This window comes from Salmo salar, chromosome ssa12 (assembly GCF_905237065.1).
Source record: "Salmo salar chromosome ssa12, Ssal_v3.1, whole genome shotgun sequence".
Taxonomy (NCBI): Eukaryota; Metazoa; Chordata; class Actinopteri; order Salmoniformes; family Salmonidae; genus Salmo; species Salmo salar.
Genome location: NC_059453.1, coordinates 98,430,858 through 98,450,889, shown reverse-complemented (window position 1 = coordinate 98,450,889; position 20,032 = coordinate 98,430,858). Strand labels below are relative to the sequence as shown.

General features: G+C 41.3%; 1 protein-coding gene across 14 annotated transcripts in view; it reads left to right on the top strand.

The window, feature by feature from the left end:
- The window catches only part of LOC106566233 (plasma membrane calcium-transporting ATPase 2), a 222,253-nt gene that overhangs the window by 80,002 nt on the left and 122,219 nt on the right, over window positions 1-20,032 (top strand). For all 14 annotated transcript variants that reach the window (XM_045691977.1, XM_014134115.2, XM_045691982.1 and 11 more), the window contains exon 3: window positions 11,129-11,323. In XM_045691977.1, the coding sequence (XP_045547933.1) occupies window positions 11,129-11,323 (195 nt within the window). The remainder of the gene's footprint in view (window positions 1-11,128; window positions 11,324-20,032) is intronic.

The window sequence follows — 20,032 nt, the reverse complement described above, 5'->3', positions numbered from 1 at the left end:
CCTCAATTTGCCTTTTCCTAGTGGAACAGACCAACATAACCTTGGTTTTCTTAGCGTTCAAAACTACTTTGTTCTGGCAAACCCACTCCCTGATATTTCCCAGATCTACTTGTAGAGCTTGCTGTTCCTGTTGAATCCATTGTATAAATTGTAGTATCAAATGTAAATATAGTAGCATGAGCCTCATATAAGGCATAAGGAAGGTTGTTGGTATACCGTACCAGTCAAAGTTTGGACACACCTACTCATTCAAGGGTTTTTCTTTATTTTTTACTATATTCTACAATGTAGAATAATAGTGAAGACATCAAAACTATGAAATAACACATATGGAATCATGTAGTAACCAAAAAAGTGTTAAACAAATAAAAATATATTTAATATTTGTAACGGCTGTCTGTGGAAGTAGACCAAGGTGCAGCAGAGGATGTGTTCATCATTAGAATTTTAATAGAACAACGTGAACACTATACAAAAAACACAAGAAAACTGACAGCCAAAACAGTCCTGTCAGGTGCAAACACTAACAGAAACAATTACCCACAAAACCCAAAGGAAAAACATGCTCCTTATGTGTGACTCCCAATCAGCAACAACGAGCTTCAGCTGTGCCTGATTGGGAGCCACACACGGCCCAAAACAAAGAAATACAAAAACATAGAAAAAGGAACATAGAACGCCCACCCAATGTAACACCCTGTCCTAACCAAAATAAAGAACAAAAACCCCTCTCTATGGCCAGGGCGTTACAATATTTGAGATTCTTCAAAGTAGCCACCCTTTGCCTTGATAACAGCTTTGCACACTTTTGGCATTCTCTCAACCAGCGTCATGAGGTAGTCACCTGGAATGCATTTCAATTAACAGATGTGACTTATGATAGCTCTATTTGATAAAAGACCAAGTCCATATTATGGCAAGAACAGCTCAGATAAGCAAAGAGAAACGGCAGTCTATCATTAATTTAAAACATGAAGGTCAGTCAATACGAACAATTTCAAGAACTTCTAAAGTTTCTTCAAGTGCAGTTTCAAAAACCATCAAGCGCTATGATGAAACTGTCTCTCATGAGAACCGCCACAGGAAAGGAAGACCCAGAGTTACCTCTGCTGCAGAGGATAAGTTCACTAGAGTTACCAGCCTCAGAAACTGCAGCCCAAGTAACAGACACATGATTGGTCAACTATTGGCAAGAGTAATGGGTCTTTGCAGTCTTTCGGGATTGGACACAGTTTAGCAATGCTTCCATACATTTGGAAAATGCCCCTGTTCCAGTGACCAATTAAATATGTATTTCAGTGGAGCTGCAATCTGGGGAGCAGCGTAGAAAAGTATTTTCTTACTCCATAAGATCGTAACCTGTAGATTTACCATTGGATAATGACTTCAATAGGTTTAAAACCTCCTCTACTGACACTATTTGTAGACTAAAAGAGCAGATCTTGTTTCTCATAATATGATCATCAATCCATTGGACAATAGCTTGTCTGGAAGAATGGGTGTTTACATTATCTCTCAGTAAATTAGTTTTGCTTTGTATAAAAAAAAAAAAAATCTGAAAAATGATTGGTAATATCAGCTGGTTTTGTTATTGTTCTTCTGTCAACCTCCACACTAGATTGGTATGATGAGATAGATGTACCAAGTAAGTCCTTCACTATATTCCAGACCTTTTTTTTTTACAATCAATGAGGAATTCAATAAATCCTGATTTAAATCATCCTTTAGATAAATCCCAGGGTACATCAGTCAAATCATTCAGACATTTCTCTTGACCACAATCCTTGGGGGGTTTCTTTGGAACCTTGGTGTTCATGGTTACGGTCACACTATTATGGTCTGTCCAGCCCACTGGCATTGACCAGGCCTTTGAGCCTTTGAGCATTGCAATGGTATATTACAGGAGATCAGATCAATGCACGTGTCTGAATGGTGACCCAACTTATTTGATGATCTAGTAGTGTCATTAACCATTTGTTTCAAACCACAGCTCTCAGCATATCTCAATAATTTAACAAGTGGTGTAAAAAGTACTCAATTGTCATACTTGAGTAAAAGTAAAGATACCTTAATAGAAAATGACTCAAGTAAAAGTGAAAGCCACCCAGTAAAATACTACTTGAGTAAAAGTCTAAAAGTAGTTTGTTTTAAATATACTGAAGTGTCAAAAGTAAATGTAATTTCTAAAATGTACTTAAGTATCAAAAATAAAAGCATGAATCCTTTCAAGTTCCTTATATTAAGTAAACCAGACGTCACAATTTGTATTTAATTATTATTGACGGATAGCCAGGGCCATACCCTAACACTCAGATATAATTTACAAACAAAGCATGTGTGTTTAGTGAGTCCTCCAGATCAGAGGCAGTAGGGATGACCAGGGATGTTCTCTGTTTAGTGAGTCCTCCAGATCAGAGGCAGTAGGGACGACCAGGGATGTTCTCTGTTTAGTGAGTCCTCCAGATCAGAGGCAGTAGGGATGACCAGGGATGTTCTCTGTTTAGTGAGTCCTCCAGATCAGAGGCAGTAGGGATGACCAGGGATGTTCTCTGTTTAGTGAGTCCTCCAGATCAGAGGCAGTAGGGACGACCAGGGATGTTCTCTGTTTAGTGAGTCCTCCAGATCAGAGGCAGTAGGGATGACCAGGGATGTTCTCTGTTTAGTGAGTCCACCAGATCAGAGGCAGTAGGGATGACCAGGGATGTTCTCTGTTTAGTGAGTCCTCCAGATCAGAGGCAGTAGGGATGACCAGGGTTGTTGTCTGTTTAGTGAGTCCTCCAGATCAGAGGCAGTAGGGATGACCAGGGATGTTCTCTGTTTAGTGAGTCCTCCAGATCAGAGGCAGTAGGGATGACCAGGGATGTTCTCTGTTTAGTGAGTCCTCCAGATCAGAGGCAGTAGGGATGACCAGGGATGTTCTCTGTTTAGTGAGTCCACCAGATCAGAGGAAGTAGAGATGACATGGGATGTTCTCTGTTTAGTGAGTCCTCCAGATCAGAGGCAGTAGGGACGACCAGGGATGTTCTCTGTTTAGTGAGTCCTCCAGATCAGAGGCAGTAGAGATGACCAGGGATGTTCTGTTTAGTGAGTCCTCCAGATCAGAGGCAGTAGGGACGACCAGGGATGTTCTCTGTTTAGTGAGTCCTCCAGATCAGAGGCAGTAGGGATGACCAGGGATGTTCTCTGTTTAGTGAGTCCTCCAGATCAGAGGCAGTAGGGACGACCAGGGATGTTCTCTGTTTAGTGAGTCCACCAGATCAGAGGCAGTAGAGATGACATGGGATGTTCTCTGTTTAGTGAGTCCTCCAGATCAGAGGCAGTAGGGAGGACCAGGGATGTTCTCTTGATAAGTGTGGGAATTGTCAAAATGTAACGAGTACTTTTTGTTGTCATGGAAAATGCATATTATTTTTTATAAAAGTAAAGTTCAAAAAAAGTGAAGAAACTACTATTTTATTTTATTCTGATCCTTTCCCTTTAAATTATAATCCCCCAAGATAAATACATCTCTGTTACTGTCTGTGGCCTGGTCAAATCCAGTACATAAGTCATCCACGTAACACACAAATTGGTGCATTCACCTTATGATATCCAGTGGAACAACCACTTTACAATAGTGCATCTAAATCTTTTAAGGGGGGGGGGGGGGTTAGAAGGATTACTTTATCCTATCCCAGGTATTCCTTAAAGAGGTGGGGTTTCAGGTGTGGCTGCCTGGTGAGGCAGATGTACCTGAGCCCATAATGACATACATTAAGTTCATCCCGCCTCTTAAAATGTATATGATTCTGAATGTACAACACTACACCATCACTATTCTCAGACTATATCAGCAGCATGTTAAACTTGCCCATCATTAATGGATGCATCCAAATGTTTTATTTTTTTTTCGGGTTAAAGCTAAAATATGAATATTATTCATGTTGACCAAGTTAAATAATAACCTCATGTATTTTGTTAGGAAGGCTAGATCCCATTAACCTGAGCTATATGCAGCCCTTTTCCTTCTTGTCAAGCGGAGATCAATAGAGCACGTATTGGTCATAGTTGAAGTCACGTGTGTTTAGATAATGAGGTAACTCTCAGGTTGTGTCAGGTCCTTTTTTTGTATTTCGTTTTTATTTATTTAACCTTTATTTAACTAGGCAAGTCAGTTACGAACAAATTCTTATTTACAATCACTGACTACCGGTCCCGGGTGGCTCAGTTGGTAGAGCATGGTGTTTGCAATGCCAGGGTTGTGGGTTCGAGTCCCACGGGGGACCAGTATGGAAAGAAGAAAAAAAAGAAGGAAAAAAAAATGTATTAGATTTATTGTACTACTGTAAGTTGCTCTGGATAAGAGTGTCTGCTAAATGACTAAAATGTTATGTAAATGTACTGGGGAACATGTGGGTTAATTAACTGCTTTGTTCAGGGGCAAAATGACAGATTTTTACCCTTTGCCAGCTCGGGGATTCGGTCCAGCAACCTTTTCGGTTACCTGCCCAACGCTCTAACCACTAGACTACCTGCCGGCACCGTCATTCAGTAGAGAGGCAAACACACCGCTGGTGTTGAAACCCTGAGATGGAAATATCTGTTGTGTTTTCACTGATGATGCTTCCACTGGATACAATCCTCTTAGGTAATGTGATGTATAGCTGACGATTGGACCACTAGCACAGTAATAACCACCCTATTCCTGTGTTGACACCTACCTAGTTGTGGTTTGTCCTAGTGGCAGTTAATCATAATCATAATCACATAACCATTATATTCTATGACCCACTGGTCAGTATTGCTGCTGCAGTCTGATAACTCATAATAACACCACCAGTTAATCACTGCAGTCTGATAACTCTCATAATAACACCACCAGTTAATCACTGCAGTCTGATAACTCTCATAATAACACCACCAGTTAATCACTGCAGTCTGATAACTCATAATAACACCACCAGTTAATCACTGCAGTCTGATAACTCTCATAATGACACCACCAGTTAATCACTGCAGTCTGATAACTCTCATAATGACACCACCAGTTAATCACTGCAGTCTGATAACTCTCATAATAACACCACCAGTTAATCACTGCAGTCTCTCCACCAGTTAATCACTGCAGTCTGATAACTCTCATAATGACACCACCAGTTAATCACTGCAGTCTGATAACTCTCATAATAACACCACCAGTTAATCACTGCAGTCTGATAACTCTCATAATGACACCACCAGTTAATCACTGCAGTCTGATAACTCTCATAATGACACCACCAGTTAATCACTGCAGTCTGATAACTCTCATAATGACACCACCAGTTAATCACTGCAGTCTGATAACTCTCACAATAACACCACCAAATAGACAGAGAGGGAAAGGGAGACTAAGGGGGAGAGAGGAAGATATGGAGATAAGAGGCAGACCGGGAAGTTAATTATTCAAAGAAATTAATAGAAACGTTTAATTATTAAACCCAGAGGAAAAACAAGAACAACTCATGACCAATTAAATCGGTATCATTAAGCAGTAACACATTATTACAACTACTACTATTACTATTATTATTATTATTACTATTATAATAATAATACATCTTATTATGTTATTGGTACTCCAAATAGTAGTGGTATGTTAGTAGGTGTGATGGTAACAGTAGTAGTTTAATGATGGGGGTGATGGTGGTGGTATCAGTAGTAGTAGTAGTGGTAGCTGTAGTAATGTTGACGGTGTTTGTAGTTCTGATGTAGTGGTGAAGTTGACAGTTAGTTATAGTTATAGTAGGTAGAGATATTAGAGGTATAAATGCTACTAGTGGTAATGGTAGTAGAGATATTAGAGGTATAAATGCTACTAGTGGTAATGGTAGTAGTAGAGATATTAGAGGTATAAATGATACTAGTGGTAATGGTAGTAGAGATATTAGAGGTATAAATGATACTAGTGGTAATGGTAGTAGAGATATTAGAGCTATAAATGATACTAGTGGTAATGGTAGTAGAGATATTAGAGGTATAAATGATACTAGTGGTAATGGTAGTAGAGATATTAGAGGTATAAATGATACTAGTGATAATGGTAGTAGAGATATTAGAGGTATAAATGATACTAGTGGTAATGGTTAGTAGAGATATTAGAGCTATAAATGATACTAGTGGTAATGGTAGTAGAGATATTAGAGGTATAAATGATACTAGTGGTAATGGTAGTAGAGATATTAGAGGTATAAATGATACTAGTGGTAATGGTAGTAGAGATATTAGAGCTATAAATGATACTAGTGATAATGGTAGTAGAGATATTAGAGGTATAAATGATACTAGTGGTAATGGTAGTAGAGATATTAGAGGTATAAATGATACTAGTGGTAATGGTAGTAGAGATATTAGAGGTATAAATGATACTAGTGATAATGGTAGTAGAGATATTAGAGGTATAAATGATACTAGTGGTAATGGTAGTAGAGATATTAGAGGTATAAATGATACTAGTGGTAATGGTAGTAGAGATATTAGAGGTATAAATGATACTAGTGATAATGGTAGTAGAGATATTAGAGGTATAAATGATACTAGTGATAATGGTAGTAGAGATATTAGAGGTATAAATGATACTAGTGGTAATGGTAGTAGAGATATTAGAGGTATAAATGCTACTAGTGATAATGGTAGTAGAGATATTAGAGGTATAAATGATACTAGTGGTAATGGTAGTAGAGATATTAGAGGTATAAATGATACTAGTGGTAATGGTAGTAGAGATATTAGAGGTATAAATGATACTAGTGGTAATGGTAGTAGAGATATTAGAGGTATAAATGATACTAGTGGTAATGGTAGTAGAGATATTAGAGGTATAAATGATACTAGTGGTAATGGTGGTAGTAGAGATATTAGAGGTATAAATGATACTAGTGGTAATGGTAGTAGAGATATTAGAGGTATAAATGATACTAGTGGTAATGGTAGTAGAGATATTAGAGGTATAAATGATACTAGTGATAATGGTAGTAGAGATATTAGAGGTATAAATACTACTAGTGGTAATGGTAGTAGAGATATTAGAGGTATAAATGATACTAGTGGTAATGGTGGTAGTAGAGATATTAGAGCTATAAATGATACTAGTGATAATGGTAGTAGAGATATTAGAGGTATAAATGATACTAGTGGTAATGGTAGTAGAGATATTAGAGGTATAAATGATACTAGTGGTAACGGTAGTAGAGATATTAGAGCTATAAATGATACTAGTGGTAATGGTAGTAGAGATATTAGAGGTATAAATACTACTAGTGGTAATGGTAGTAGAGATATTAGAGGTATAAATGATACTAGTGGTAACGGTAGTAGAGATATTAGAGCTATAAATGATACTAGTGGTAATGGTAGTAGAGATATTAGAGGTATAAATGATACTAGTGGTAATGGTAGTAGAGATATTAGAGGTATAAATGATACTAGTGGTAATGGTAGTAGAGATATTAGAGGTATAAATGATACTAGTGGTAATGGTGGTAGTAGAGATATTAGAGGTATAAATGATACTAGTGGTAGGGATAGTTGTAGTATTAGTGTTAATTTATTTTTTAATTTTATTTTATTTCAACTTTATTTAACCAGGTAGGCTAGTTGAGAACAAGTTCTCATTTGCAACTGCGACCTGGCCAAGATAAAGCAAAGCAATGTGACACAAACAACAACACAGAGATACACATGGAATAAACAACAACACAGGGTTGTATGAGTTGTAGTTGTGGTAGAATTTATTTTAGTAGTAATAATAGTAGCATGTTCATTTTCCATGTTTATCCTTTAATCTTCCGTATTATTTATTATATTTTGTATTACAATGTTTTTATTGTCTTGTTGTTATTTCTATTATGTATTTATTTGTACAATTACGTTTTTATTATCACTATTTGTACCCATTGATTTTCATGTAAAAAAAAAACTGCTTGAATTTGAGAGAGAGAGAGAGAGAGAGAGACGGGGAGGGAGAGGTACAGAGGAAGAGATAAAAAGAGGAGAAAAAGGTAAAGAGAGAGAGGGAGAGGAAGAGATGAGAGGGGAGAGGAGAAAGACCAAGATCACGTCAAATCAAATTTTATTCGTCACATGCTTCGTTAACAACAGATGTAGACTAACAGTGAAATGCTTACGGGCCCTTACCAACAACGCAAAGAGAAAGAGAATAGATAAATAATAGAAAAGTAATAACACGTAATAGTAATAATAAATACATAATCACATAGGTGTTCCTCTTAACCAGGTGGGAAAAGGCAGCATGGATTGCAATAGAGATTGCATCATCTGTGGGGCGGTATGCGGTATGCGATTTGGAGTGGGTCCAGAGTGTCTGGGTTGATGGTGTTGATGTGAGCCATGACCAGCATTTCATGGCTACAGACGTGAGTGCTACGGGGCGATAGTCATTTAGACAGGTTACCTTGGCGTTCTTAGGCACAGGGACTACGGCGGTCTGCTTGAAACATGTTGGTATTACAGACTGGGTCAGGGACAGGTTGAACATGTCAGTGAAGACACTTGAGAGCTGGTTAGAGCAAGCTCTGAGTACGCGTCCTGGTAACCCATGTTGACGCTTCTGGTTGGGATATGTACGTAAGGTCACTGTGGTGGATGACGTCGTCGATGTACTTATTAATGAAGCCAGTGACTGATGTAGTAAACTCCTCAATGCCATTGGAAGAATCCCAGAACATATTCCAGTCTGTGCTAGCGAAACAGTCCTGTAGTTTAGCATCCGCTTCCTGTTTGAGTTTTTGTTTGCAAGCAGAAATCAGGAGGATAGAGTTATGGTCAGATATGCCAAATGGAGGGCAGGGGAAAGCTTTGTATGTGTCTCTGTGTGTGGAGTAAAGGTGGTCTAGAGTTTTTTTTCCCCCCTCTTGTTGCACATTTAACATGCTGATAGAAATTTGGTAAAACGGATGTAAGTTTCCCTGCATTGAAGTCCCCGGCTACTAGGAGCGCCGTAAATTTAAAGTAAACAAGTAAATTTGATCTACAGTTTTGTCACCTCTAGTTGCACAGGTGACCTGCTGGTAGAAATGTTACTGCATTCAAATCATAGGCCACTAGGAGCGCTGCTTGTTGAGTGCGGTCTTAGTGTCAGCATCAGGTTGTGGTGGTCAATAGACAGCTAAGAAAAATATAGATGAAAACTCTCTCGGGAAATAGTGTGGTCTACAGCTTATCATGAAGGTGTTCTATCACAGGTGAGCAGAACCTCGAACCTTCCCTAATATTAGAGATTGTGCACTAGCTGTTGTTAACAAAGATGCACACACACCTCCCCCTTAACCTTACCTTATCCAACACTGCTGTATGGTCTTAACGATACATAGAAAAAGCCAGATGGATGTAGATCATCCATGTCCTTGTTCAGCCACGACTCTGAGAAACATACAGAAACATATTTACATTTTACATTTAAGTCATTTAGCAGACGCTCTTAACCAGAGCGACTTACAAATTGGTGCATTCACCTTATGATATCCAGTGGAACAACCACTTTACAATAGTGCATCTAAATCTTTTAAGGGGGGGGGGGGGGGGTTAGAAGGATTACTTTATCCTATCCTAGGTATTCTTTAAAGAGGTGGGGTTTCAGGTGTCTCCGGAAGGTGGTGATTGACTCCGCTGTCATGGCGTCGTGAGGGAGCATGTTCCACCATTGGGGTGCCAGAGCAGCGAACAGTTTTAACTGGGCTGAGCGGGAACTGTGCTTCCTCAGAGGTAGGGGGGCCAGCAGGCCAGAGGTGGATGAACGCAGTGCCCTTGTTTGGGTGTAGGGCCTGATCAGAGCCTGAAGGTATGGAGGTGCCGTTCCCTTCACAGCTCCGTAGGCAATCACCATGGTCTTATATATATTATTACAGTTTTTTCAGTTCGCATTGAAAAGGAGCTTGTCCAGTTTGTTGTCCAGTGCGTTTGCCAATGGAATGGAGGGTAGAGTTGGATTATTTATTTGCTGATGTAGTTTCATCTCTGGGATCAGGACCTGGTCCAGTATCTGGGATCGGGGCCCGGTCCAGTATCTGGGATCGGGGCCCGGTCCAGTCTCTGGGATCGGGGCCCGGTCCAGTCTCTGGGATCGGGCCGGTCCAGTCTCTGGGATCGGGGCCGGTCCAGTCTCTGGATCGGCGGTCCAGTCTCTGGGATCGGGGCCCGGTCCAGTCTCTGGGATCGGGGCCCGGTCCAGTATCTGGGATCGGGGCCCGGTCCAGTCTCTGGGATCGGGGCCCGGTCCAGTCTCTGGGATCGGGGCCCGGTCCAGTCTCTGGGATCGGGGCCCGGTCCAGTATCTGGGATCGGGGCCCGGTCCAGTATCTGGGCCCGGTCCGGGGTGAGCAGTATGTCCTGCACCCCCGACACCTTGAAGTAGAAATCTTATTCCAAATCAAGGTTAGTGATCGCTGTGCTGATGTCCAGAAGTTATTTGCGGTCATAGGAAACAATGCTGGACACATTATGTACAAAAAAAATGTTAAGATCAGCGCAAATAATCGCAGTAAGCATCAGGATTGGTCAGGAGAGTACAAGGTCAGCTATCCATTGCAGCGCCATTCAGAGAGAGAGAGAGAGAGAGAGAGAGAGAGAGAGAGAGAGAGAGAGAGACAGCGAGAGAGAGAGACAGCGAGAGAGAGAGAGAGAGAGAGAGAGAGAGAGAGAGAGAGATAGAGAGAGAGAGAGACAGCGAGAGAGAGAGAGAGAGAGAGAGAGAGAGAGAGAGAGAGAGAGAGAGAGAGAGACAGCGAGAGAGAGAGAGAGAGAGAGAGAGAGAGAGACAGCGAGAGAGAGAGAGAGAGACAGCGAGAGAGAGAGACAGCGAGAGAGAGAGAGAGAGAGAGAGAGAGAGAGAGAGAGAGAGACAGCGAGAGAGAGAGAGACAGCGAGAGAGAGAGAGAGAGAGAGAGAGAGAGAGAGAGAGAGAGAGAGAGAGAGAGAGAGAGAGAGAGAGAGAGAGAGAGAGAGAGAGAGAGAGAAAGAGAGAATAGGACGTTTGATGTTTGAAAACAGAACAGGTTTAATCAGGTGGTCTTTCCCTCATTTCCTCTATTAAAACACCAAACTAAACGACCAATCAGGATTCTTTCTCACTGCCTTTTCTTTCTCCCAACAGGCTTAACAGGAGATGACCTAGATAAGAGGAAAGAAGTGTTTGGGGAAAACCTTATACCTCCAAAGAAGCCAAAAACCTTCCTCCAGTTAGTATGGGAAGCTCTGCAGGACGTGACTCTGATCATCCTGGAGGTGGCTGCCTTGATATCTCTGGGACTGTCCTTCTATCAGCCTCCGGGAGGGGACAGCGGAGAGTGTGAGTACTGAGACGCGTACATATGCACACGTGGAGATATATGTACACATACTATCCTATTGTGTTAAATCTAAAGGTAATATTTGGTGAATTTCAACTAAGGACTTAACCTGGTGTTTTACCATAAAGGCCCAGACTTTAGTGTTTCAAATCAAATCAAGTTTTATTGGTGACGTGGTTAGGAGATGTTATTGCGAGTGTAGCGAAATGCTTGTGCTTCTGGAATCTAACAATTTCACTAAAACTACCTAATACACACAAATCTAAGTAAAGGAATGGAATAAGAATATATACATATAAATATATGGATGAGCAATGGCAGAGCGGCATAGGCAAGATGCAATAGATGTTATAAAATACATTATATACGTATGAGATGAGTAATGCAAGATATGTTAACATTATTAAAGTCACTAGTGTTCCATTTATTAAAGTGGCCAATGATTTCAAGTCTGTATGTAGGCAGCAGCCTCTCTGTGTTAGTGATGGCTGTTTAACAGTCTGATGGCCTTGAGATAGAACCTATGTTTCAGTCTCTCGGTCCCAGCTGGCTGTATGGATGGGGACAGTATATCCAGAGAGAGCCATGATTACACGAAACAGAGTATGTTACAGTCCCTGATATCTATCTGGAAGGAGATCCTCGCCCTGAGCTCATCTACTTCATTGTCCAGCGACTGAACATTAGCGAGTAATATACTTGGAAGCGGTGCATGGTGTGCACGCCTCCTGCTTCGGACTAAAAGTACACTCCGAATAGCTCTTTTCCGCCGACGGTGTATTGGAGCAGCCTCTGGGATGAGTTAAATCGCCTTAAAAGATACGAACAAAGGATACAATTCAGGAAAGTTGTATTCCTGGTCAAAATGCTGGTGAGTTACTGCTTTTCTGATAACCAAAAGTTATTTTCCGTCTGTATGTAATAATGCAAAGAACATTCCGGGCTAATAACAGTAAAAAAAAAATACTGCAAAGGAGACTGAAACGAGGCGTCTATGTACATCGGCACCATCTTATGAAGAGGCGTCATCTGCTTTTCCCAGCATTTTCTGAGCCTAAACTGACGCACCTTCAACAACACATAACACCTCATATAATTCTGTCCAAAAACAAAAGAACATTTCTCTTACCAAGTGGCATAAAGGCTATTTATGTGAATTTGACTTAATCCTGCCTAATTGGCGGGCTGGTGCTGGTCACAATGTTTATGTAGGCTCTAGTGTTATATTTTGGAAACTGTGTTTCCATAGCTAGGGCTGACACTGAGCACTTGTGAAGAGCAGAATTAACAACCTCTGCATCATCAAGACTGTTGCTTTGTGAGAAGGTGTTAACTGTGGTAGGTGTTACCCCATGTTCACAGTTAGCCATTGTTATATAAATGCGAGCTGAAAAATACGTCCTGGCTTTGGCCCCAAGTGAGAGCAGGTCCACTGAGACTCTGGAGCCGGGCTTTGGAGGTGGAAACAAACTATCGCCCTGTAACACTTACAGTGAGGGAAACAAGTATTTGATCCCCTGCTGATTTTGTACGTTTGCCCACTGACAAAGAAATGATCAGTCTATAATTTTAATGGTAGGTTTATTTGAACAGTGAGAGACAGAATAACAACAACAAAAATCCAGAAAAATGCATGTAAAAAATGTTATAAAATGATTTGCATTTCAATGAGGGAAATAAGTATTTGACCCCTCTGCAAAACATGACTTAGTACTTGGTGGCAAAACCCTTGTTGGCAATCACAGAGGTCAGACGTTTCTTGTAGTTGGCCACCAGGTTTGCACACATCTCAGGAGGGATTTTGTCCCACTCCTCTTTGCAGATCTTCTCCAAGTCATTAAGGTTTCGAGGCTGACGTTTGGCAACTCGAACCTTCAGCTCCCTCCACAGATTTTCTATGGGATTAAGGTCTGGAGACTGGCTTGGCCACTCCAGGACCTTAACCTCTCTAGGGTAGGGGGCAGTATTTTCACATCCAGATAAAAAACGTACCCGATTTAATCTGGTTATTACTACTGCCCAGAAACTAGAATATGCATATAATTGTTTGATTTGGATAGAAAACACCCTACAGTTTCTAAAACTGTTTGAATGGTGTCTGTGAGTATAACAGAACTCATATGGCAGGCAAAAACCTGAGAAGATTATGTACAGGAAGTGCCCTCTCTGAGAATTTCTTGGCCTTCTACACTCTCTTTATTGAAAACAAAGGATCTCTGCTGTAACGTGACACTTTCTGAGGCTCCCATAGGCTCCCAGAAGGCGGCAGAACGTTGAACGATGACTTTGCAGCCCATGGCTGAAAAACAGTAGCGCATTTGGTAAGTGGTCGATCTGAGAACAATGAGACGGGTGCGCGCGTGCACGTGAAGAGTCCATTTTAGATTTTGAGTCTTTGAACGGAAAGGACGTCTCCCGGTCGGAATATTATTGCTTTTTTACGAGAAAAATCGCATAAAAATTGATTTTGTACAGCGTTTGACATGCTTCGAAGTACGGTAATGGAATATTTTGATTTTTTTTGTCACGATACGCGTCCGCACGTCACCGTTCGGATAGTGTCTTGAACGCAAGAACAAAACAGAGGATATTTGAACATAACTATGGATTATTTTGAACCAAAACAACATTTGTGGATGAAGTAGAAGTCCTGGGAGTGCATTCTGACGAAGAACAGCAAAGGTTATCCAATTTTTCTTATAGTAAATCTGAGTTTGGTGAGTGCCAAACTTGGTGGGTGTCAAAATAGCTAGCCCATGATGGCGAGCTATCTACTCAGAATATTGCAATATGTGCTTTTGCCGAAAAGCTATTTTAAAATCGGACACCGCGATTGCATAAAGGAGTTCTGTATCTATAATTCTTAAAATAATTGTTATGTTTTTTGTGAACGTTTATCGGGAGTAATTTAGTAAATTCACCGGAAGTTTGCGGTGGGTATGCTAGTTCTGAACGTCACATGCTAATGTAAAAAGCTGGTTTTTGATATAAATATGAACTTGATTGAACAAAACATGCATGTATTGTATAACATAATGTCCTAGGAGTGTCATCTGATGAAGATCATCAAAGGTTAGTGCTGCATTTAGCTGTGGTTCTGGTCTTTGTGACATATATGCTTGCTTTGAAAATGGCTGTGTGATTATTTTTGGCAGGGTTCTCTCCTGACCTAATCTAATGTTTTGCTTTCGTTGTAAAGCCTTTTTGAAATCGGACAGTGTGGTTAGATTAACGAGAGTCTTGTCTTTAAAATGGTGTAAAATAGTCATATGTTTGAGAAATTGAAGTAATAGCATTTCTAAGGTATTTGAATATCGCGCCACGGGATTCCACTGGCTGTTGAGTAGGTGGGACGATTTCGTCCCACATACCCTAGAAAGGTTAATGTGCTTCTTCTTGAGCCACTCCTTTGTTGCCTTGGCCGTGTGTTTTGGGTCATTGTCATGCTGGAATTCCCATCCACGACGCATTTTCAATGCCCTGGCTGAGGGAAGGAGGTTCTCACCCAAGATTTGACGGTACATGGCCCCGTCCATCGTCCCTTTGATGCGGTGAAGTTGTCCTGTCCCCTTAGCAGAAAAACACCCCCAAAGCATAATGTTTCCACCTCCATGTTTGACGGTGGGGATGGTGTTCTTGGGGTCATAGGCAGCATTCCTCCTCCTCCAAACACGGCGAGTTGAGTTGATGCCAAAGAGCTCCATTTTGGTCTCATCTGACCACAACACTTTCACCCAGTTGTCCTCTGAAACATTCAGATGTTCATTGGCAAACTTCAGACGGGCATATATATGTGCTTTCTTGAGCAGGGGGACTGCTGCAGGATTTCAGTCCTTCACGGCATAATGTGTTACCAATTGTTTTCTTGGTGACTATGGTCCCAGCTGCCTTGAGATCATTGACAAGATCCTCCCGTGTATTTCTGGGCTGATTACTCACCGTTCTCATGATCATTGGAACTCCACGAGGTGAGATCTTGCATGGAGCCCCAGGCCGATGGAGATTGACAGTTCATTTGTGTTTCTTCCATTTGCGAATAATCACACCAACTGTTGTCACCTTCTCATCAAGCTGCTTGGCAATGGTCTTGTAGCCCATTCCAGCCTTGTGTAGGTCTACAATCTTGTCCCTGGCATCCTCGGAGAGCTCTTTGGTCTTGGCCATGGTGGAGAGTTTGGAATCTGATTGATTGATTGCTTCTGTGGACAGGTGTCTTTTATACAGGTACAAACTGAGATTAGGAGCACTCCCTTTAAGAGTGTGCTCCTAATCTCAGCTCGTTACCTGTATAAAAGACACCTGGGAGCCAGAAATCTTTCTGATTGAGAGGGGGTCAAATACTTATTTCCCTCATTAAAATGCAAATCAATTTATAACATTTTTGACATCCATTTTTCTGTATTTTTGTTGTTGTTATTCTGTCTCTCACTGTTCAAATGAACCTACCATTAAAATTATTGACTGATCACTTCTTTGTCAGTGGGCAAACGTACAAAATCAGCAGGGGATCAAATACTTTTTTCCCTCACTGTACTTCTGTCATCATGAAGTGCTTTCAGAGATTAGTCAAGGATCATATCACCTCCACCTCCCCATGACATCCTAGACCCACTTCAATTTGTGTACCGCCCCAATAGGTCCACAGACGATGCAATTGCCATCACACTACATACTGCCTTATCCCACCTGGACAAGAGGAATACCTATGTAAGAATGTTGTTCATTGACTACAGCTCAGCATTCAGCACCGTAGTTCCCTCCAAGCTCATCATTAAGCTTGAGGCCCTGGATCTCAACCCCGCCCTGTGCAATTGGGTCCTGGACTTCCTGACGGGCCACCCCTAGGTGGTGAAGGTAGGAAACAACATCTCCACTTCCCTGATTCTCAACACTGGGGCCCCACAAGGGTGCGTGCTCAGCCCCCTCCAGTACTCCCTGTTCACCCATGACTGCGTAGCCATGCACGCCTCCAACTAAATCATCAAGTTTGCAGACGACACAACAGTTGTAGGCTTGATTACCAACAACGATGAGACAGCCAATAGGGAGGAGTTGAGGGCACTCGGAGTGTGGTGTCAGGAAAACAACCTCTCACTCAACGCCAACAAAAACAGGAGATGATCGCAGACTTCAGGAAACAGCAGAGGGAGCACCTCCCCTATCCACATAGACGGGACAGCAGTGGAGAAGGTGGACATTTTTAAGTTCCTCGGCGTACACATCACTGACAAACTGAAATGGTCCACCCACACAGACAGCATGGTGATGAAGGCGCAATAGCGCCTCTTCAACTTCAGGAGGCTGAAGAAATTTGACTTGTCACCTAAATCCCTCACAAACTTTTACAGATGCACAATTGAGAGCATCCTGTCGGGCTGCATCACCGCCTGGTACGGGAACTACACCGTCCGCAACCACAGGGCTCTCCAGAGAGTGGTGCGGTCAGCCAAACACATAACCGGGAGCACACTGCCTGCCCTTCAGGACATCTACAGCACCCGATGTCACAGGAAGGTCTCAGCCACCCGAGCCACAGCCTGTTCACCCCGCTATCATCCAGAAGGCGAGGTCAGTACAGCTGCATCAAAGATGGGACAGAGAGATAGAAAAACAGCTTCTATCTCAAGGCCATCAGACTGTTAAATAGCCATCACTAGCCGCCTACCACCTGGTTACTCATCCGGGTGGTAGCCCTTAGAGGTTGCTGCACTAGAGGTTGTACATAGACATGGAACACTGAAGAGTGAAGAGGCGACTCCGGGATACTGGCCTTCTAGGCAGAGTTGCAAAGAAAAAGCCATATCTCAGACTGGCCAATAAAAAGAAAAGATTAAGATGGGTTAAAGAACACAGACACTGGACAGAGGAACTCTGCCTAGAAGGCCAGCATCCCGGAGTCGCCTCTTCACTGTTGACATTGAGACTGGTGTTTTGCAGGTACTATTTAATGAACCTGCCATTTGAGGACTTGTGAGGCATATGTTTCTAAAACTAGACACTCTAATGCACTTGTCCTCTTGCTCAGTTGTGCACCGGGGCCTACCACTCCTCTTTCTATTCTGGTTTGAGCCAGTTTGCGCTGTTCTGTGAAGGGAGTAGTACACAGCGTTGTACGAGATCTTCAGTTTCTTGGCAATTTCTCACAAGGAATAGCCTTTATTTCTCAGAACATGAATAGACTGATGAGTTTCAGAAGAAAGTGCTTTGATTCTGGCCATTTTGAGCCTGTAATCGAACCCACAATTGCTGATGCTCCAGATACTCAGCTAGTCTATAGAAGGCCAGTTTTATTGCTTCTTTAATCAGAACTACAGTTTTCAGCTGTGCTAACATAATTGAAAAAGGGTTTTCTAATGATCAATTAGCCTTTTAAAAATGATAAACTTGGATTAGCTAACATAACGTGCCATTGGAACACAGGAGTGAAAGTTGCTGATAATAGGCCTCTGTACGCCTATGTAGATATTCCATGAAAAAATCTGCCGTTTCCAGCTACAATAGTCATTTACAACATTAACAATGTCTACACTGTATTTCTGATCAATTTGATGTTATATTAATGGACACATTTTTTTGCTTTTCTATCAAAAACAAGGACATTTCTAAATGACCCCAAACTTTTGAAAGGTAGTGTACATAGACATGGAACACAGACTACTTTAATAATAGAACACTTGTCCCTTTAATAATGTTTTACTCATTTCATATATATCATACTGCATTCTAGTCAAGCCCTATTTAACTATTGCTGTACATATACTATTCTATCCTACGTATTCTACAGATATACTACAGATATATTAAATACTATCCACATACTGTCCATAATGACTATACATCCCATCACAGACATTACCAGTCAAAAGTTTGGACACACCTACTCATTCAAGGGTTTTTCTATATTTTACAATTTTCTACATTGTAGAATAATAGTGAAGACATCAAAACAATGAAATAACACATTAGTCAAAATATATTTGAGATTTTTGACCCTTTGCCTTGATGACAGCTTTGCACACTCTTGGCATTCTCTCAACCAGCTTCATCTGGAATGCTTTTCCAACAATCTTGAAGGAGTCCCCACATATGCTATGCACTTGTTGGCTGCTTTTCCTTCACTCTGCGGTACAACTCATCCCAAACCATCTCAATTGGGTTGAGGTCAGGTGATTGTGGAGGCCAGGTCATCTGATGCTATTAGAAAAGTTATACTGGACCACCTGGAGGGTTATTATAATAGATATACTGGACCACCTGGAGGGGAATTATAATAGTTATACTGGACCACCTGGAGGGGTATTATAATAGTTATACTGGACCACCTGGAGGGGTATTATAATAGTTATACTGGACCACCTGGAGGGGTATTATAATAGATATACTGGACCACCTGGAGGGGTATTATAATAGATATACTGGACCACCTGGAGGGGTATTATAATAGATATACTGGACCACCCGGAGGGGTATTATAAATAATAGTTATACTGGACCATCTGGAGGGGTATTATAATAGATATACTGGACCACCTGGAGGGGTATTATAATAGTTATACTGGACCACCTGGAGGGGTATTATAATAGTTATACTGGACCACCTGGAGGGGTATTATAATAGATATACTGGACCACCTGGAGGGGTTTATAATAGATATACTGGACCACCTGGAGGGGTATTATAATAGATATACTGGACCACCTGGAGGGGTATTATAATAGATATACTGGACCACCTGGAGGGGTATTATAATAGTTATACTGGACCACCTGGAGGGGTATTATAATAGATATACTGGACCACCTGGAGGGGTATTATAATAGATATACTGGACCACCTGGAGGGGTATTATAATAGTTATACTGGACCACCTGGAGGGGTATTATAATAGATATACTGGAACACCTGGAGGGGTATTATAATAGTTATACTGGACCACCTGGAGGGGTATTATAATAGTTATACTGGACCACCTGGAGTGGTATTATAATAGTTATACTGGACCACCTGGAGGGGTATTATAATAGATATACTGGACCACCTGGAGGGGTATTATAATAGATATACTGGACCACCTGGAGGGGTATTATAATAGATATACTGGACCACCTGGAGGGGTATTATAATAGATATACTGGACCACCTGGAGGGGTATTATAATAGTTATACTGGACCACCTGGAGGGGTATTATAATAGATATACTGGACCACCTGGAGGGGTATTATAATAGTTATACTGGACCACCTGGAGGGGTATTATAATAGATATACTGGACCACCTGGAGGGGTATTATAATAGTTATACTGGCCCACCTGGAGGGGTATTATAATAGATATACTGGACCACCTGGAGGGGTATTATGATAGATATACTGGACCACCTGGAGGGGTATTATATTAGTTATACTGGACCACCTGGAGGGGTATTATAATAGATATACTGGACCACCTGGAGGGGTATTATAATAGTTATACTGGACCACCTGGAGGAGTATTATAATAGTTATACTGGACCACCTGGAGGGGTATTATAATAGTTATACTGGACCACCTGGAGGGGTATTATAATAGATATACTGGACCACCTGGAGGGGTATTATAACAGTTATACTGGACCACCTGGAGGGGTATTATAATAGATATACTGGACCACCTGGAGGGGTATTATAATAGTTATACTGGACCACCTGGAGGGGTATTATAATAGATA